General features: G+C 53.9%; 5 protein-coding genes across 5 annotated transcripts; 2 read left to right on the top strand and 3 right to left on the bottom strand.

Annotated features, from left to right (window-relative positions):
* Positions 1 to 18: 18 nt before the first annotated feature.
* On the bottom strand, positions 19 to 1488 carry RHO25_008774 (uncharacterized protein; the record flags this gene model as incomplete). The annotated part of the gene is made up of 1 exon (XM_023604579.2): positions 19 to 1488. The coding sequence occupies one exon, from the start codon at positions 1486 to 1488 to the stop codon at positions 19 to 21; it is 1470 nt and encodes a 489-aa protein (XP_023460370.2).
* Positions 1489 to 5060: 3572 nt separating this feature from the next.
* On the bottom strand, positions 5061 to 5662 carry RHO25_008773 (uncharacterized protein; the record flags this gene model as incomplete). Its single annotated transcript, XM_023604578.2, has 3 exons — positions 5061 to 5111; positions 5236 to 5501; positions 5554 to 5662. 3 exons carry the CDS (start codon positions 5660 to 5662, stop codon positions 5061 to 5063), a joined length of 426 nt encoding a protein of 141 aa, XP_023460371.1.
* A 584-nt stretch (positions 5663 to 6246) lies between these two features.
* On the top strand, positions 6247 to 8267 carry RHO25_008772 (uncharacterized protein; the record flags this gene model as incomplete). The annotated part of the gene is made up of 2 exons (XM_023604577.2): positions 6247 to 8062; positions 8119 to 8267. 2 exons carry the CDS (start codon positions 6247 to 6249, stop codon positions 8265 to 8267), a joined length of 1965 nt encoding a protein of 654 aa, XP_023460635.1.
* Positions 8268 to 9707: 1440 nt separating this feature from the next.
* RHO25_008771 (uncharacterized protein) lies at positions 9708 to 11217 on the top strand (the record flags this gene model as incomplete). The annotated part of the gene is made up of 2 exons (XM_023604576.1): positions 9708 to 9896; positions 9991 to 11217. 2 exons carry the CDS (start codon positions 9708 to 9710, stop codon positions 11215 to 11217), a joined length of 1416 nt encoding a protein of 471 aa, XP_023460634.1.
* A 797-nt stretch (positions 11218 to 12014) lies between these two features.
* On the bottom strand, positions 12015 to 16556 carry RHO25_008770 (uncharacterized protein; the record flags this gene model as incomplete). The annotated part of the gene is made up of 3 exons (XM_023604575.2): positions 12015 to 13621; positions 13675 to 16303; positions 16362 to 16556. The coding sequence occupies 3 exons, from the start codon at positions 16554 to 16556 to the stop codon at positions 12015 to 12017; spliced, it is 4431 nt and encodes a 1476-aa protein (XP_023460631.1).
* Positions 16557 to 17050: the final 494 nt, after the last annotated feature.

The following is a 17050-nucleotide window of genomic DNA, read 5'->3' as shown; positions in this document are numbered from 1 at the left end:
GTCGAGACAAGAGATTCTTCATCGCTTCCATTCCAGCTCCAGAACACTCTCGACATCAGTCTTCAGTCTGTCATGATCGGTCATATTGTGGCCTTTGCGTCTGATGTAAAATTGACGGACGTCGCCAGACGCCGTTTTCTGAGCGTATTCAAGTCGCCAGCTGATCTTTTCTTTGATGGAGAGTTTCGGTCGGACTGCGCCTAGACTGAACAAGAACTGCTCATCATCGTGTTCGAAAGTGCCTTCGACGCGAGCGAGGTCAAGATGATCGGCACCTGCGGGATACTGTGCGACGCTGTACCCATTTGTAAGGACAACATTCTCCTCAAAACGGTAACGCTGAAGAAAGCATTCGGATCCACAAATGTCCGCCACGAGGTGTCCATACTCAACCGGGTAGAGGTGCCAGCTATTGTAGTGGTGCAAGCTGAGTAAGGGTCTTGGTACGGCCTCGTACCACCCACTTGCATCCATATGGAAGTCCAGTTGATGCAATCCGGAGAGGAGAGTCAGCTGAACAGGAGGCGAGGTGTGGCTGTATATACAGAATTTGTAGAGCTCGTCTCCTCCAAAGCCATTCTTGACGCAAGCATCGAAGTTCTCGTGAAGTACATCGAGTAACGGTCCGGAGAAGAAGATACCAGCACCACCGTAAGCCATGTAGCCGTGTTTCTGCGCAATCTGAGACCAGTCTTCTGACATCGATCCAATATACCAGGGTTTCGAGGAATCGTAGGGCTGCAAAGCGTGGAGGACTGCGGGCAAGGATGGGAAAAATGTGTCCTCATCGATGACTGCGAACCACTTGTGATGCAACTCTCGACGCCGGTGAAGACATTTTATGACGGCGAAATTTTGTTGCGCATGATCGTCACCATTTCCTGCGCTGCCCACCTTTTCATGCAGCAGCACAGCGTCGATCCCAGCCGCTTCAGCAAGCATCTGAACCCTTTCCATCTTCGCTGGGTCTTTATGGTCTCTGATGTTGACAACCAAAGACGCCTTGGTATTGGCTAGCCAACGAGCCAACTGCGGTATAACTTTCTCAAATCGATGTAGTGATGTCGACGCTCCGAGAAGCAAGCGTGAAGTATCGATGTCTCCGAAGGAGGGTTCGTTGTACTCCACCATTGCCGGCTCGCCTCCGCTCTCCGAAGCAGCTTTTTTCAAGTGGCAGTCTTCATGATCAAATCGAACAGATCCAAAGGCTGGGATCAGCCTCGTATCGACTTTGATAGGTGATCCTTGGCTGTTGATAGGGTTGTTGACAGATCGAGATCGAATCACGCGCCGCGCATATTGAATCGTGGGAGGAAGGCTCAGTGCTTCGCGCACATCGTCGAGGAACGCGCAATCAGTTGTATTCTCGACTTGATTGAAAGCGTTGAAATCCAGTGCCGGCGCCCGTCGTCCAGTTGCGATCCACCCTATCAGTAAGAGCATGGACGCCGCCGTCGCAGCCAGAGTAAAGCGGATCGCGCGTGCCATATTGCAGGCAGGACGGGTGTTGCGCCCTTCGCGGCAATCTTGAGGCGCGCGCCGTACAACAGAAAGACGATGAACGCTCACCCACGCTCCGTAATCTCAGCTGACGTAGAGGTGCGATATCTCGTCAACTTCAGAAACAAATATGCTTCGGCGACTGTTGCAGGCTGTGACGTCTTGGCCAGGGACTCTCACTCCATAGTCCCGCCTACCGCATCTCTTGCGTCCTGTGAACAGCTCTCCTTGCTTCCCTTGCTCGACCCTTGCACAAACGGACCTCACGCAAGGCAGGTTCGCGGCTCCTTGTTGAGAGGAAATTAGTGTCCTCAAGTACTCAGCAAAACGGCAGACCAGCCAACGAGCTGTGCAGATGGCTGTAGCCACATCATCATCGGAGCTTCACACGCGGCCCCTTGATCATGCCATCGCTTCTGCTGTTGAGGCATTTCAATGCCACGCCTGGCGGGAAGGCGCCAGGTCGGCAGCGTTCATGGCTGTATTCGGACGCAGAGTGTCATATCGACTGCAATATACTTCTGGCCGCGAGAGGGCACCGTGCGACTTGTCTCAATTGTTTTTCATGGTCGAGGTGGTGATCGGTGTGGGCGGCAATGGCGCGAGGAAATAGAGTTGTGTGCTGCTGCTTTCCGCGTCCGCGCCCGTCGCACAGCGCTTCCCCGACCCTGTTTCTGCCTTGGAACTGAATCACTGATCATCTGGAGCGGCTGCTTCTGCCAGGAAATGCGGCTGGACGACTACAATTGTATGAGGCTTGCAATTCGGCTGGTTGTGGCGTGGGCGAGGCGTTGCTTTAACGGCCAGCGAACAGGACGGACGGCAGGCAAAGGCAAATCGATTCCACCGAGCGGCCGCCGGCCATTCGCCGCGGTGCACCTCATCAAACATCGCCGCTGTGATGACATGGATCCGAACCTCACGTTTCCCTCGAGCTTGTCCCCGCGACAGCCCGTCCCTCCCCTCCAGTCGCCTCGAGGATCAGCGCCCATGTTCTCCTCGATACGGCATCCTCAGCGCTGACGTTTGGCGGCACCGCCCCATCCTCGCTATAGCAATACCCCGGTACAGCATTTTCGCAAGACATTGGCCATGCCATCACGGCCGCCAGCGGCAGACCGCATGCCTTCGTATGGATGTGTTGGCTCCAAGGCGCTGAATGGCCCAGCGCGTGCAAATCTTACCCTCTCGTGGCCAGTGCAAGGACTGTGATGTTGCATCCGCCGCGGCACGGCTTCTATACGACTCGTTCGACTGCACCGAAGGTGCTAAGCTAGACTGGCTCGATCAGATCTTCAAACGAGGCACGAGTAGATCCTCGCCCTGTGCAGTATTCTCTGCGACGGCGATGCTTCTGCATTGACCTATACCTCAGCCTTATCGTCCCATACTCCTCCGAGATTGGAGCAAGTACTCTGAACGCCAGCGGGCGGCCGCATGCCTTCATCTATTTGACCTCTTCGATTACCAAGCGGACTCTCCGAGCTTGAGTCTATATTCACCAGAAGTCAGTGCCCACTGGTACGAACAGGGCCCGAGTGATCGGATCGAGTGCTTGCGCACCTAGACCCTAGCAGCCACACCACACGGCACATTGGCCCGCACACAAATGGGCAAGACTAGACGTCAAGAGCCCCCTCAGAGGACAAGCCACGACGGAAACCAGCGGATGTCTGCAAATCTCGTATATTAAAACTGAAGTCAGTGGTCTCGAACTACTTGATGGTCACCTCCCGGGTGGAAGTGACTTGCATCCTAGACCAATTCAAGACTGCATGTGATCTTTAGTCCTTCACTGTGGAGCGACCAGGCACTCGGTACACATCTCAAGCCTTTGTGGCTGGCTCGGGCCATGAGCCTGTCCTCCCAAGATATCACAGCCAGGCAAGTATAAGCCTGCAGTGAGTGTCGTAGCATCTGCTGCGTCCAAGCTCCTGGGTCAGCTCGAGCTCAGCATTCAACGCACCACGTCACCAGCACTATCGAACCACGACATCTTCTGAGCATTGATACAGCCGGGCTTATGCCCAGATCTGATATTCAAATTCCCCAACGCGCAGATGGCACCCATATTCTCGATCATTGACAAATAGCACCAATTGAGGCGTGTGATCTGGCTAACATACGACGGAACTATCAGCAATGTATCACACCTAGCGACGACGCTGCGAGTCTCGAAACTCTACCCAGCACTAGACAGTGTTGGGCTACATTGGCAACAACCACACTGCATGAGCCACAGGTCCTGTCGTAACATCAGCATCGGACACCTCGTCTTGTATGCGAACATCCTCGAGGAGACTGCAAGTTGTAGAAATTCTATCTTCCTGGTCACCCATGAACGACCAACCACACGCACGTCGTCCAAAGATTGAATGCGAGTCGTGTCCAGTCCAAGCTCTACCATGTTAGTTCGAGCGTGATGTTTCAAGTAGACAATTACGACGCCACAACTGCCACAACGTCCGAACTCAATCTGTCAACAAGCCACCCCTGTAGACCCACCGCAATTTTGCCCAAGGCATGCACTTCATTGCCAAGCATAGCAAGCAAGCCAGCCAGCGACACATTAAAATTTTTCGTGGTGCACGACCAGCTCGTCATTACAATTTCTTCAAAAATTGGCTGTTCCCACTGCGATAGCTTTGAGAGTAACCGGGAACACAGACAAATACGGTACAGTACAGCCTCCGCGTCTTTGCGGCGAAGATTTTCGGCGAGCAATTTTTTCCGCATCCTCGTTGCAGCAACTCAGCTCATTACCTCTTACTGCGTTGCACATCTCACAGGCATCGTGCAGCCATTCTAACATTGCCAAAAGGCAATAGCCTCTGCCAACGTACGCACGATTCCAGATGAGAACAAGCTTTTTCCAAGATCCCAGGCTCTACCGTCTCAGTGTTACCTGAGTACCAAATCGAAGACATCAACGCCAAAGTTCGCGACACGCCAGTACCTGCGGGCGAGGTCAGTCCGGACGACGTGTCGCGCTGCAACATTTCCTACAGCCAAAGTAAGTTCTCTCCAGATCCAGAGCATTTCCCACACAGCAGCACCCAACGTACCAAGATGAGATAAGAATACAACAAAAACATGATAGGAAGAGTCTGACTCGCATTTGCGGGCTTGATTACATGTATATATCTGAGAGCACGATTCGATTAGCAACTGCTTCTGACCTTTCAGTTTGAGGAGACAACTGCTAACGCAACTCAGGCGATTAGGAGAGCGCCGACTGTACCGTACACGTGTGACGATGAAGACAGCATCATATCGTTGAAAGCCACTAATATGACCAAGACACGCATCAAGTGAAGGACTTCGGCGTGAGTGCTGCCCGATTCCTGCAACTTGATGTCTGCGGCGAGGGTCATAGATATCTCGGTCCCGTCACATCTCGTGCACAGACTGGGTGTTGTCGAGGGAGATATGCCGGTCGGCAGCAGTAATGTGCGGAACATGAGAGAATACGATGTAAGAAGATCAAGAAGCTGGTATTAATCGTATGTGCTGGTACATTGACTTCGTCGTCGTCGTAAATCCGTCATCTTCGCAGGCATTTACTTGCCACCGAACCAGCTCGAGATACCGCTCTTGGCCTTGCTGGCGCCCTACAAACTTGTCAGCGCATATTCGAGTTGAGAAGCCACCGACAGCACCTCATCCGGCATCGTCGTCACCTCCCGCCCATCTGTGGCCGTCGTGGCCGGGCTTGCAGAACAAGTTATCACTCACCTCGGTAACCTTCTGATCGAACTGGTCGATCGCCTTGTTCGCGTTCGCCTGCGCGTCCTTGGCTGCGCTGTTCAGCGTGCTCTGGGCATCTTTGCGGTATTCTTCCAGCTTCGCGTCCACCTTTGACGCCTCTTGCTTGCCGTCTCGGACGAGCTGGTTGAACTTGCTCTGGGCTTGCTCACCGTAGAGCTCTGCATCCTTCTTCGCTTCCTTGGGCGAGCCAGGCAGATGCGACTTTACTTCGCGAGAAGCCTTTGCGGCGTCGGCTGCGTGTGATCAGGGTTTGAAGATCGAGCAGTGAGGTCAGATGAAGCTTACCTTCGACTTGCTTCTGTGCAACCTTTGGGTCACCGCCAGCGGTGTACAGGTAGTAGCCAGCTCCTGCGAGGACAGTGCCTCCGAGGATGGTGACAGCGCGGTTGGACATGGTTGCCTAGAGCTGGATGATGGGGTACGGAGGGCAGGTGAGGACGTGAATAGGTAGACAGGTCAATGAAGTCGAGCGGTTGTTACTGTTTTGTCGGCACTGGATGAGGAGAAGGAGCAACAAAGCAACCAGTCGAGCTTGCCGCTGCGCCCAATGATGCTTCGTGCAGCCTTCACGCGTCGTAGCTACGTCACTTCCCAGTCTGTAATCGCATGCACGCCAAGCCGCGCTAGTCCCATGGAGCAGGAGGCGCGAACCTGTTCGAGGTCCGTGAGACGAGATGCGAGCCTTCTCTACCAACAAATCACCGCATGTCTGCGCCATGAACATATCACTGCACGATCGAGGTCGAACATGAGCTCGTCGGCGTCGGCAGGCAGCTCGTCCGCAAACCCCATACCGGCTCCTCCATCGACGACGCACCGCCTTACCTCGCTGGCGGAAGTCCTGCACGGCCACACACGAACGACCGGGGACGACGCCAGCACCCACCAGCCCATCACGCTCATTAACAGGTGACCACCTTCTTGTTCGATGCATACATCCTTCTCTACATTCTCTTGTATATTTAATCCTATAGCATAATGTCCGAAACTTCTCATTCCTCCCTCGCCCGCCTGCCCAGTCCGACGCGGATCAAGGCTGAACACCACATTGTCCTCGTGGACCGCACTATCGCTCGACAATCCTCAAATCAACCCTCAGATGCTGAAGTCAGTGATAGTGAGGGCTCCAATGCCACACCGAACCCAGGCTCCCTGTACAAACGCATGACCAATACCTCGACCGGCCTCCGACAGACAGCTCGCAATACATACAACAAGCAGAAATACGCAAAGTATGGACAGGACCGGTATCATGTCGAGGAACCCGCGCACGAGCCGATCGATGAAACAAATGCCCCAGTCGTGCCCGAATCCGTTCAACAAGCGAGCGCGAGGCAGCGGAGTTACCTGGATCGCGCTCAGTCTACCTTGCAGGCGAAGAGAGATCAGCTGCTGAAGCGCAAGAAGACACTCGGAAAGAGGGATGAGCAGGACACGGTCATTGATGTTCTGTACGAGAACCAGCGCGGCATGTTTCTTTTCGGCATACCAAAGTACTCTTCGGCTTCACTGCTGCCTAGTGATCCAAAGCCATGGCAAAACGGACAGTTCCGTACTGCGGCTGTCGATATTCGCAATGCTCAAGTGCCGGATCCGAGCTGGGAGTGGACGTGGAAGAGCTGGTACGTGGACATGAGCCGTGACGTGGACGAAGAGGGGTGGGAGTACAGCTTCGCGTTCGTCGGCAAGAAGGGACAAAAGTTTGCATGGCACGGCAACCATCCTTGGTTTCACAGTTTCGTGCGTCGAAGGCGCTGGCTGAGGATGAGGAGGCGAAAGGACACCGTGCACCGTACGCAGGAAAGAGCTCACGAGTTCACATCGGACTACTTCACCATCCACCCAAAGACTGTGCGTGATGATCGGGATCGGACAAGCACTCTTGTACAGACCAGGGCAAAGCTCGAGCCCGTTCTCGATGTCGACAAGATGGAAGTATTCACAATCGCAGATCTATTCCTTGCTCTTCGCAAGTCGACTGTAGATCGGGAGAAGATTGGTGCTATCAAGAGATTCACAGATGGGGGCGGTGATGAGCTGTACTACTTGAGCGAGTCAATGGAGGACATCATGAAGAGTCTGTTCTTCCAATCATCCCGCCGACAGTTGCTAGATGACCTGATCGCGCGACATGACCAGCTGCGAAATGAGCAGCAGGAACTTGAGTCTCATGACCACCATGACGAAGATGAGAAGCAGCAGGAACACGATCGCAAATCGAGGCATGCTGCGAATCTACATAAAGCCATACATGCTGCTGAGCAACAAGTGAAGAAGCTAGAATACTGGAGCGACATCAAGAACTTTACCAACACCGATGCAAAAGAGGAAGCACACGATGAGCCGCGTTTTAAAAACAAGCAGCGAGCAAGCGAGGGCGCTCCAAAATTACCGTCACGTACTGTGAGCAGCAACTCGATCTCCTACGATGATCTGGACTCTGCCACGCCCAGCCAGCACAAAGATGTGTGGTTCGAAACTTCATCGAGGCTCACGAGGAGCTCAAAGGGTAAAGAAAGCAGTGGGGATACTACAGAACCCGATCGCTTCGTGACCGCACCAGAAAATCCGCCCGATGGCGATAAATCGTCACAAAACACAAACGCTTCCAAAGGCAAAGGCAGATCACCCGCGGTCGCTCTTGATGGCGTCGCCGAAGAGATCGAAGCCGAAGCCGAGGAGGCTCGCGATGCAGTTGATGCACAACTGATCTCTCGGGCTACAGGATCGAAGCACAAGGGCCAGCGACGCAGTGTGCAAATTGTCGAACCGATCGCGATTGATAACTCTCTCAGTGAGCATGGAGATGAGCACGGCGCAAACAGCGCGCAAGCTGACTAGCAGGTCTAGACGGCGACCAATACGACAGCGGAGAGAAAAAGGACCAGCGCGTGGGGTCGCCGATTGATAGAGAGGCCGCGAAGACACCTGACAGTGTGAGGAAGTTTATGGTGGAAATGCGGAAGCCCAAGAACTGGATTGACCAGGCTTTTGGGTGATGGAAACAAGGCTGAATAGAGACTTTATCTATATACCGGCGGCTCTCAATTTCTTATGGGTTCTGCTTATGGGTACACAGCGACGGCGTTTCATGTGAGGGAAAAGCGGGCAAAGGCTGGCGATATACCCATTTGCACTTTGGGAAGCATGGATGGCGACAGTACAGCATTGATGAGAGACAACATGTTCATATGTATGTCAGTCGAAAATGAACGCTTTTGGAGTACTTCAGCCCTGTGAAAGTTCAATGGCTACTTTCTGGGAGGTATACTGGTGAGTGTTGACGTTGACTGTTCTGATTGGCTCGCTTAGCAGCTGTTCGTCTAGACTTCACATGCAGGTCGAAGTGAAGCTCGCGCAAACACCACCACTTTGACTGACCAACAGGAGTCATGATCGAGTCGAATGGCACTGATACTGAGAGTTCATTCAACACTCTTTGCAGGCACCAAGCTGGTATTTTCGGGATCGTCAGACTTCGCCGCCTCGTGGCAACTCGATGCGCCGAATGTTGTCTGCACAAGTCCCCGCACTCAAAACGGCCGGACAATCTCGCAAGATGCCTGACGCGCGCAATCTCATGCTGGAGCGAGTGTCTACCAAAGTCGAGTGCGAGCGCGTCGATATCATATCGACACCTCCATGCCCGAACAAGATTTTGCGCTATTTGCTGATGTCTCATCTGACATCACCAGTCACGCCCGAGCCAGCAAGGCAGTCGTTCACTAGGGCGCCCATCTGAACAGCCCACTTTTGCGGCGGCTGCTACCGAGTTGCTTGTGCTCGATCATGTCGCCATCAACGTGCACATGGAGCCATTGTCGCGCACAGACGAGACGGCCAATGACCAGCCACCAACCTTCAGTTCCGCACAATGGAGGGCTGCGCATGGCAATGGGCACAATAACCTTCTATTTTGGCGCATGTGGAGCTTTCGATTGTGTTACCTGAGCTACAATGTCGCGCCCAATGCATGCTATTGTGGCACGAGGTCCAAGCGTTTGCTAATGGGGCCATACCACGTATGCATGACCATTAACAATAGGACTCATTCACGAGTGTACAATAGCTAACTGTCTACAACAGTGCACCTCTGGACTGACAATGGTATACCATCTGACAATTGCACGCGCTGAGGATAAGTATTTTCGAGTTTCCTCGTTACTTCCTCTCTTCTTCCTTCCACTTCCATACCAGACGACTTACCTGACTTCACTGCACGCACTGCCCTTCTCCAGCCTTCTACTTCGATCCAGTCACTCTCCGATCTCACTTCACTACTGCCAGCCGTCTGATCTCGCTCCGCTCCGGTTTCGCCTTTTTGTCACTCGACAGAGAGCACGATTCTGCCAGGCAAGATCTTCTCTCTTCTCTCTTCTCCGACCTTTCTCCAGTATACCTCGATCATCCAACCACCGACCATCTCTCCATCCAGCACCATGGCCGCCACCACCGCCGCCCAGAAGCTCTGGTCTTGCTCCGACCTCGACTGCACCAGTGAGCAGACCTCCCTCCCCCGCGCCACACATGGCCGAAAGGTCATCTCCGATTTTTTTGGCCGCAACAAAGCGGCCACAAAGGCCATCCCAGACGATGTCTGGCGCTGGCAGTGCCGGAAGGGCTACCAGGTAAGCCACTCACCCCCCTTGTTTCTCACCAATATTCCCTCACCTATGCTGTTTCTCCAATCAATTGATATGTTACTGACCCATTATATGACAGCGAGCAAAGTACAATGCCGACAAGAATGGCGCGGAGGGCCATCGCCGGTTTTTTCTGAGCCACCTCCACCACCAGATGCTCCGCATCAAACTTTGGCGGCCAGAGTGCACCTTCGTGGTGCAGCTCAGCCAGCCGGCTCAGGAGAGACTGGCGAGGTACCACACCGCTCTCCGCCATTCTGGCAACGACCCTGCCGCCGCGCTCGCCGCAATCGCCCAACCGGCCAAAGTCGGCCGCGCCGAGAAGAACCTCCTCCTCACCCTCGCCAACGCCGTGAAGCCCGCCCACGCCGACCACATCGACACCCACTTTGTCGGCCCTGCTCGCTCTGTCGACTTCGTAATCGACAACATCCTGCCGTGGATCAACGGTGAGTTCAACAATGGCAGCATGTCGCAAATGCCGCCCGTTGAATTCCTCATCAACGATCCACGGCAGGGTGAGACGGTGAACGATGCTGGGGGCAACTTCGCGGCGTGGGCGGCATCGCAGGCCAACCAGGCTCCAACCGGCGCGGCGCCTCGGCCAAGCAGAAAGCGCAGAGCAAGCGACGACGAGGACGACATCACCACCCCGGCACCACCAAAGAAGCTGCCACGTCTCAAGGCTCTCCACGGCCCACGGCCACCCAAGCCAACAGCTTCGCCCTCCGGTCGCCGCAACATTTTCGCATCTGGCAGAGACACCACACCATTCTCCCCCCTTCCTCGCCAGTACACGACCGCCGAGACCGATGCCGCCGATGCCCTCCTCTTGCTCCGCCATGGCCCTATCACACCAAAACCATCCCGCCGCGGCAGCAGCAAGATCACGATTGCGTCTCTCCTCAATCCAGCACCTACTGAGCCATCGCTTCCCACTCCACCAGCAGATCGCAGCCTCAAGAAGCGAGAAGATGCCGTCGCCCGCTTGCCGCTCTTTGTCAACTCACCACCACTTCCGAAGCCCAAGACTGGCGCTGCAGGCCTACCACTTTTCGTCCCAGCGGTCATCTTGCCATCCATCGAGAAAGACGATAAGCCAGAGGTTTCTTCAAACATAAGAGATGCGGTTACAGGCGCAGAGCGAGCAGACGAGAGCACGACAGATTTCGACGATGATGCAGATATGACAGACGATGATGAGGAGGTTGAGATTGACGAGACTGACGATGAGGACGATGGTGACAGCGAGACGAGAGGCCCAATCATGGCAGGTGGCAAAGTCTACGCTTCCGCAAAGCGCTGATTGCCAGGTGATGAATGAGATGATGATTGTGTGAGAGTATTGACATGGTTACGAGATGCATGAGCGAGATGCGAGACATGACATGGTTACGAGATGCACGAGATGCAAGACATGACAGAGTTACGAGAGATGACATGTGAGAGAGCTACGAGACATGCAGGACATGCGAGAGCACGAGAGACATGAGCCATGAAAAGATACCCAGCAGTAGCTTGCATTTAACAGAAATGAACAAAACCACTTTTGTTTCTGCCACTGTATAAATTTGTCCATGATACACTCACTCGTCACCACCAATGTACCCATCCATCCATCGACAAGAAACACATTATCAAAAAAAGCAGGAAAGTTCAGAAAACAGGAGAGAGAACCTGCTCTCATAAGCAGCCTCTCTTGCACACGTAGGTCTGCTGCTTCCCTACCTAGGTGAAGTGAAGAAAAAGAGAAACCAGAACATTGACAACAAACAATTCCCTCCTTCACACCGCCGTCTTTCCCTTGATCGTAGACCCATCGCTGATATTTGAAGTCGAAGATGGAGACAACGACCTCGGACTAGGTCCATCTTCATTGATACTCCACGTACTGGCATTCCTCACTGACGGAGACATGCTGTCATGCCGGAACGCATGCAGCGAATGCTTCGAACCGCTCTTAGGCAACAACGTCATTGTCTTCGCTTTCATCTTGTGGCCTCGCGTTGTCAAGTTGCGCTTCAAGCTCGATCTGCGTCCTGCGTCAGGCTCATCAATCTTGGCGAAAGTGTCCTGTCGCAGAGCCGCTGGACCTTCGGAAAACTATCCCGAAGGCGTGACGCTACGCTCGCGTGTCGACGAACGACCGAGGAGTTTGCCAAGACCCTTTTTGCCCGTTGGCGACAGGTGGCTGTACGCCACTGAACCAGCATCGGCCGGGATGAATGATGTTCGGATGACCACGACGCCTGCACCACATCTCACTTCGCGCTCGCCACCGCTGGCTGAGTCATTGATGAAGAATGTGTTCTCACCGAGCTTCTCGTCGTTGAAAACCTTATCATTCTTCACTTCGATCTTGAAAGGAGACGCGGCGTTGCATTCGATCGTCTTTTCCTTGTCTTCCCACGAAGCCTCACCAGTCTTCGCCTTGATGGCCTTGGTCTTGATGATCTCTTTGCTTCCTTGGTAGACATGCACCTCAAGCTTGGTGTCCTCAGGGAAACCAGAAGCACTGACGATGCTGATCTTGGCAGTTCCAACCTCCCCATTAGCTGGGCTGATGGACTGAGCTCCGAAGCTTGCCTGTCGCTGATGACTAGCGGGTGTGCGTGGTGCTTGCAGCGAATCTTTACCAGAAGCGGCATCAATTGCACTACCGTTGGCGTAGCCGCCGTTTGCAGCAGTGGTCGGTCTGCTGGCAGCGTCGGGTTGTGACTCCATGCTGGTCGGGCGGAGCTCACCTGTTGGCTCTTCCGACACATCCTTCTCCCCGCTGACGGTTCTGCGCTTGAATCCGCGACCCACGAACGTTGCGCCACGGAATATACCTCCGCCGACTGCACTACCAACTTTGCCAACGCCTTTGACGGGCGCGCCAATGATTTTCCCGGGTGCAGCGAAAGTACCGCTAAACGTAGAAGATCCTTGTCGTGACCTTGTGATATAATCAGGTTTGAAGAGCATCTTCAATCTGATCGCACCGCTCTTCCCGTCGAGTGGGAGGGACACTTCTTGCGCCTGGAATGGCTGGAGCACATTCAGATCGATCTTCGCGGCGCCGAGGAAGTCGTCCTTGTCACCGAAGTCCCAGTCGTAAACGTCGACCTGGAATTTTGCCGCTGTTCTGCTGATGACAGGAACCTCGAAGTATTCGTTCCAAGCCGGGTGTAGTGTCTTCTTCTGCTTCTCCGTCTTGTAGACTTCCTTGCCATTGAGTACGAATTTGCAGAACGGATCCGATAGGCCGTTGCGGTCAGCGGCCGGAAGGTCGGCAGCGTCGAGGACTTCAACGCGAAGGTTGCCTTGATTGTTGAACGACTCGCTAGGGTCGAGCTGCATCTTGACGGGCAGATATCTCATCGAGACCTTGATCCTGCTTTCATGGCCGTGCTCGTCCTTCAAAGCGATGATCTGAGGTGTGTACAGACTTCTCTTGAGAGTATCAATCGTGGGTCCTGATACCTTTGCCTTGATATCATCGTCCTTGTCGTGCTTGATGTCAAGGTCCTGAACAAGCCGTAGCGTGATGCGAGAGAGATCTAGCTCTCGGACCATGGCATCTCCAGTCTCATTGAACGAGTGGTGTTTGGTCTTCACTTTGTGGCTCTGCCATGCAGGGTACTTCATGTCGTCCATCAAGACTTGAAGATAGCAACCGGTGTGTGCAAGCTCGCTCTCGTGGATGGTGAACACGACAAGTCCAGATTCTGCAGCATCGTCAGCACAACTTCGCTCAAAACGTATGAGTGATCAGTCTTACCATAGTTGACAAGATCGTCAACGCCAATCTTGATCTTCGGCACTTCTATCTGCTTAACTTCTTCAGTTTCAGTTTGCTCATTCTCGTTTTGTGCAAGGGCCTCGCGCATTTCGGAGCTCGCTCCTGATTTGACCTTCGTAGCGCTGCCGTCGGTGCTGCCCGCGTCGGTGCTCTTTCGTTCGCCGTTGACGCCGTTCTCTCCATCAACTGGCTCTTCTTCTTCTGGGTCAGCCACATTCAGTGTTGGATAGAATGCAACAGTGAAGTTCAAAGTGCCCTTTGGTTGACTGTGGCCGATGCGGAGTGGTGCAGATATGACTTCGTTCTTGCTGTCATGGACGGCGTACTCGCCAGTTTCAGTTTGGCGGATGTAGTCAGAGGTCTCAATCTCCATCTGTCCCATGGTCTGGTCTTTCCCGACATTCTCTTCGTCCATGACTTCGACGACGAGTTTCTCGCGAGTGGAGTGGACCGGCACGTAGAACACCTCGTCCCACTCAGGGTTGAGGTTGTTCTTGAACGTGACAGTCCGACCCTTCTGGATGCCAGACAGCAGAACTCGCGCGTACGGATCAGATTTGCCGACTGTGTCGAGGTTCTTGAGACCTTGCGCGTTCTGGAAGTGGAAGCGCATCACACCGATGGGATCAATGTAGCCGTTGCCACCAGCAGAGCCGCCCTTCAAGGCCACTGGCTTCCACTGCAATCTCATCTTCGCGCGACCCGTCTTGGCTCCAGCCAAATTGTACCACTCTTGACCTTTGTTGGTGAGGGTGAGCATGTCATCAAGCTTGATTTGGTAGGTTGCAAGGATTGGATCAGCGGCCAGATCACGGTCATCTTTGATGATCAGCCCTAACTTGGCCTTCTTACGGTCAGTGATGAGCATTTCCTTGGTCGCGTTTGGCCAGATGGGATTGTTAGTGCGCTTCAACTTCTGCGAAATCTGCACTTCCTTGCCGTTAAGAAGGAGTACGGCGTATGGGTTGAGCTGACCGATAAGTGACTTGCTGCCATCGAGATCCTTTGCTTGTTCGACGGTGAATTTGGCAATGCCAGTGAGGCTCTCTGGCGGTGGGAGTTCGGTGCCGTCATCAAGCTTCTGTCCTTCCATGACTGGGAAGAACTTGATGTCACATTGCACGCGTCCACGCGGCCTGCCGTTCGCGATGACCTCGAGGTCTTGATTGATGAATTCGGTTTCGTTATTGAGTTGTTCCAGGTCAAATGTTGCAATACCCAATTCCTTGTCCTTGCGGAATTCGTTGTAGTCGAAGATTCCGAGTGTGAGAGGCTCTCTAAGGCTCGTCAAGATAATGTTCACAGTCTCATTCCATCTTGGGCTAGCATTGCTTTCCACGGTCTTGGTCTTGCTGAGAACTTCTCGGTTGTCGATCGATACAGTAGCATATGGATCTGGCGTGCCAGAGAACTTGTCGGGATTCTTGAGGCCCTGAGCGCCGTGGAAAGTGACCTGAAGAACACCAATGGCTTGATCGACAGGTGTTCCAGCGAGCATTTTGGCGAGTTCAATGGGGAACACGTTCGGTGCGTACATCATTGGCCCCAAATTGGCATGAATCTGTTCCTGAATAAAGCTTTCCAAGCCTGGTACGAAGTTGATGTCGAATCCAAGCATGTCGCCGCCGAGCGGCTTGCACACATAGTCGATCATGGGCCTTTCCAGGAAGCAAATCTCAACCTTCTCGACAAACGGGAAAGACAACATCAGCTTCATCTTCACACGCATGATACCTGCACATGCCATGTCTTCCACAATCACGTCCAGGCCCTTTGAGATCATGGCCTTGCCAACTCGCACTTCCAGGACAACTTTGGGGTTGACCTTGTTCTTGACTTGACGCGTCGTCAAATCAGAGATGTCGTTTGGTGTGAAGCTGAACTTCCAGTCCATAATGACAACGTCGTCCTCCTCGCGTGGATATGTCTTGACGTGCTCAAGCCTAGGAGGCTTCGTTCCGAGTGTGAAGAACTTCATTCGCATGCTGTCCAAGAAAGCGGGAGTCGATGTGCTGAGGACCTGATCGACGGATGCGACAATGCTTGCACAGAGGATCGGCGCGTAGATGGGCCAGAACTTGGACATGAAATTATTGATCCATTCCAGCGATTCCACGTCTGTCTCCAGCCTGTTCTTCGCCAATTGTCGGACCATGTCGTCTCTGAAGTTCCGTCGCACCCTCCGCAGTGAAGTTCTGTAGTAAGTAGCGCAGACTGTCATGAGAATGAAGATCCAGCCGAGACCTCCACCCAGCACTGCAATTGTCCACGAGCTGAGGCATGCAAAGATGATCAACCCGGCATTGTGATACCAATCGCCAAAGAACTTGTCGTCAATTTTGCCTTCCAAGAATGTCTGGTGATCTCGCGTATCATCTTCATCCTCGTTGTCTCCCGGGTTGCCAAAACGCGGCGCCCATCCCACTTTAGCATATTGATCATCCTCTCCATTCACCTGCCCATTGGGAGCATCGACAGCGGGATCCTGTATTGTTGAGATGGCGCCTTCTTTGCTCGGCGGTGGAAGGTCGGGGTTCTCGTAGCCATCATCGGTGTCGGTCACTAAGGCAGCACTTTGGTGCTTTCGATGTATACGTGGTCCTGCTCGCTGTGACGTGGGCGGTCAGTTCCGCTTCCCCAATACCGCACCACTGACATTCACTCACTGCCTTGGCCTGAGCAGCCTTCTCCTCCGGGCTCGCATCGGGATTGAATTCGAAAGCAGCGGCGCCTCCAGCCTGCGCGTGGTCCTTGAGGGCCTTCTCCGCGTCTGCAGCGTTTACGCTGCTGTTAGGATCTCGAGCTGCTTCCACGACGCCTTGCGCCTTGAGATCCTCGTTGCCTTTCGCAGTGCCCTCCATTGCGGCGGAATAGCAGCGGATCAGTAATGGCGGCGGGTGAACAGGCAATGCACGCTGAACTCGCCGAGCTTCGCTGTCCTCGGAAGCTTGGCTGTGAGGGATGTTGGCTGGCAGCTGTCAGGGCCAGCTTGTTGTCGGCGCAATGGCCCTGGTTGGAGGTTTGGAGTAGAAATGCAGTCACGGCGTGGGGAGAAGAGGGAGAGGCGGGAGGAGGAGTTGGTAGATTAAAAGAGCGTTGAGAGTTGCAGCACAAGCTGGTGGCAGCAAGCTAACTAGACGTGAGCTTGGCTGGCCGGCTGGCGATACAAGAGGCTGTGCTGTCGAGAGCTTCCCACCTCCAAACGAGCCAGAAACAGGGCCGCGTTCATCACTGCAACGGCATTGACCTCCATCACTTACGCGGCCCACCACGACGATCGCACGCATATTGCCCTCCCACGCCCATGGTCGCCGTATCTGCAGGGCCGTAGCCCTATACCACGACCAGCAGCACT

This window comes from Cercospora beticola, chromosome 5, assembly GCF_033473495.1.
Source record: "Cercospora beticola chromosome 5, complete sequence".
In the NCBI taxonomy this organism is placed as follows: Eukaryota; Fungi; Ascomycota; class Dothideomycetes; order Mycosphaerellales; family Mycosphaerellaceae; genus Cercospora; species Cercospora beticola.
This window is presented reverse-complemented; position numbering and strand designations above follow the sequence as displayed.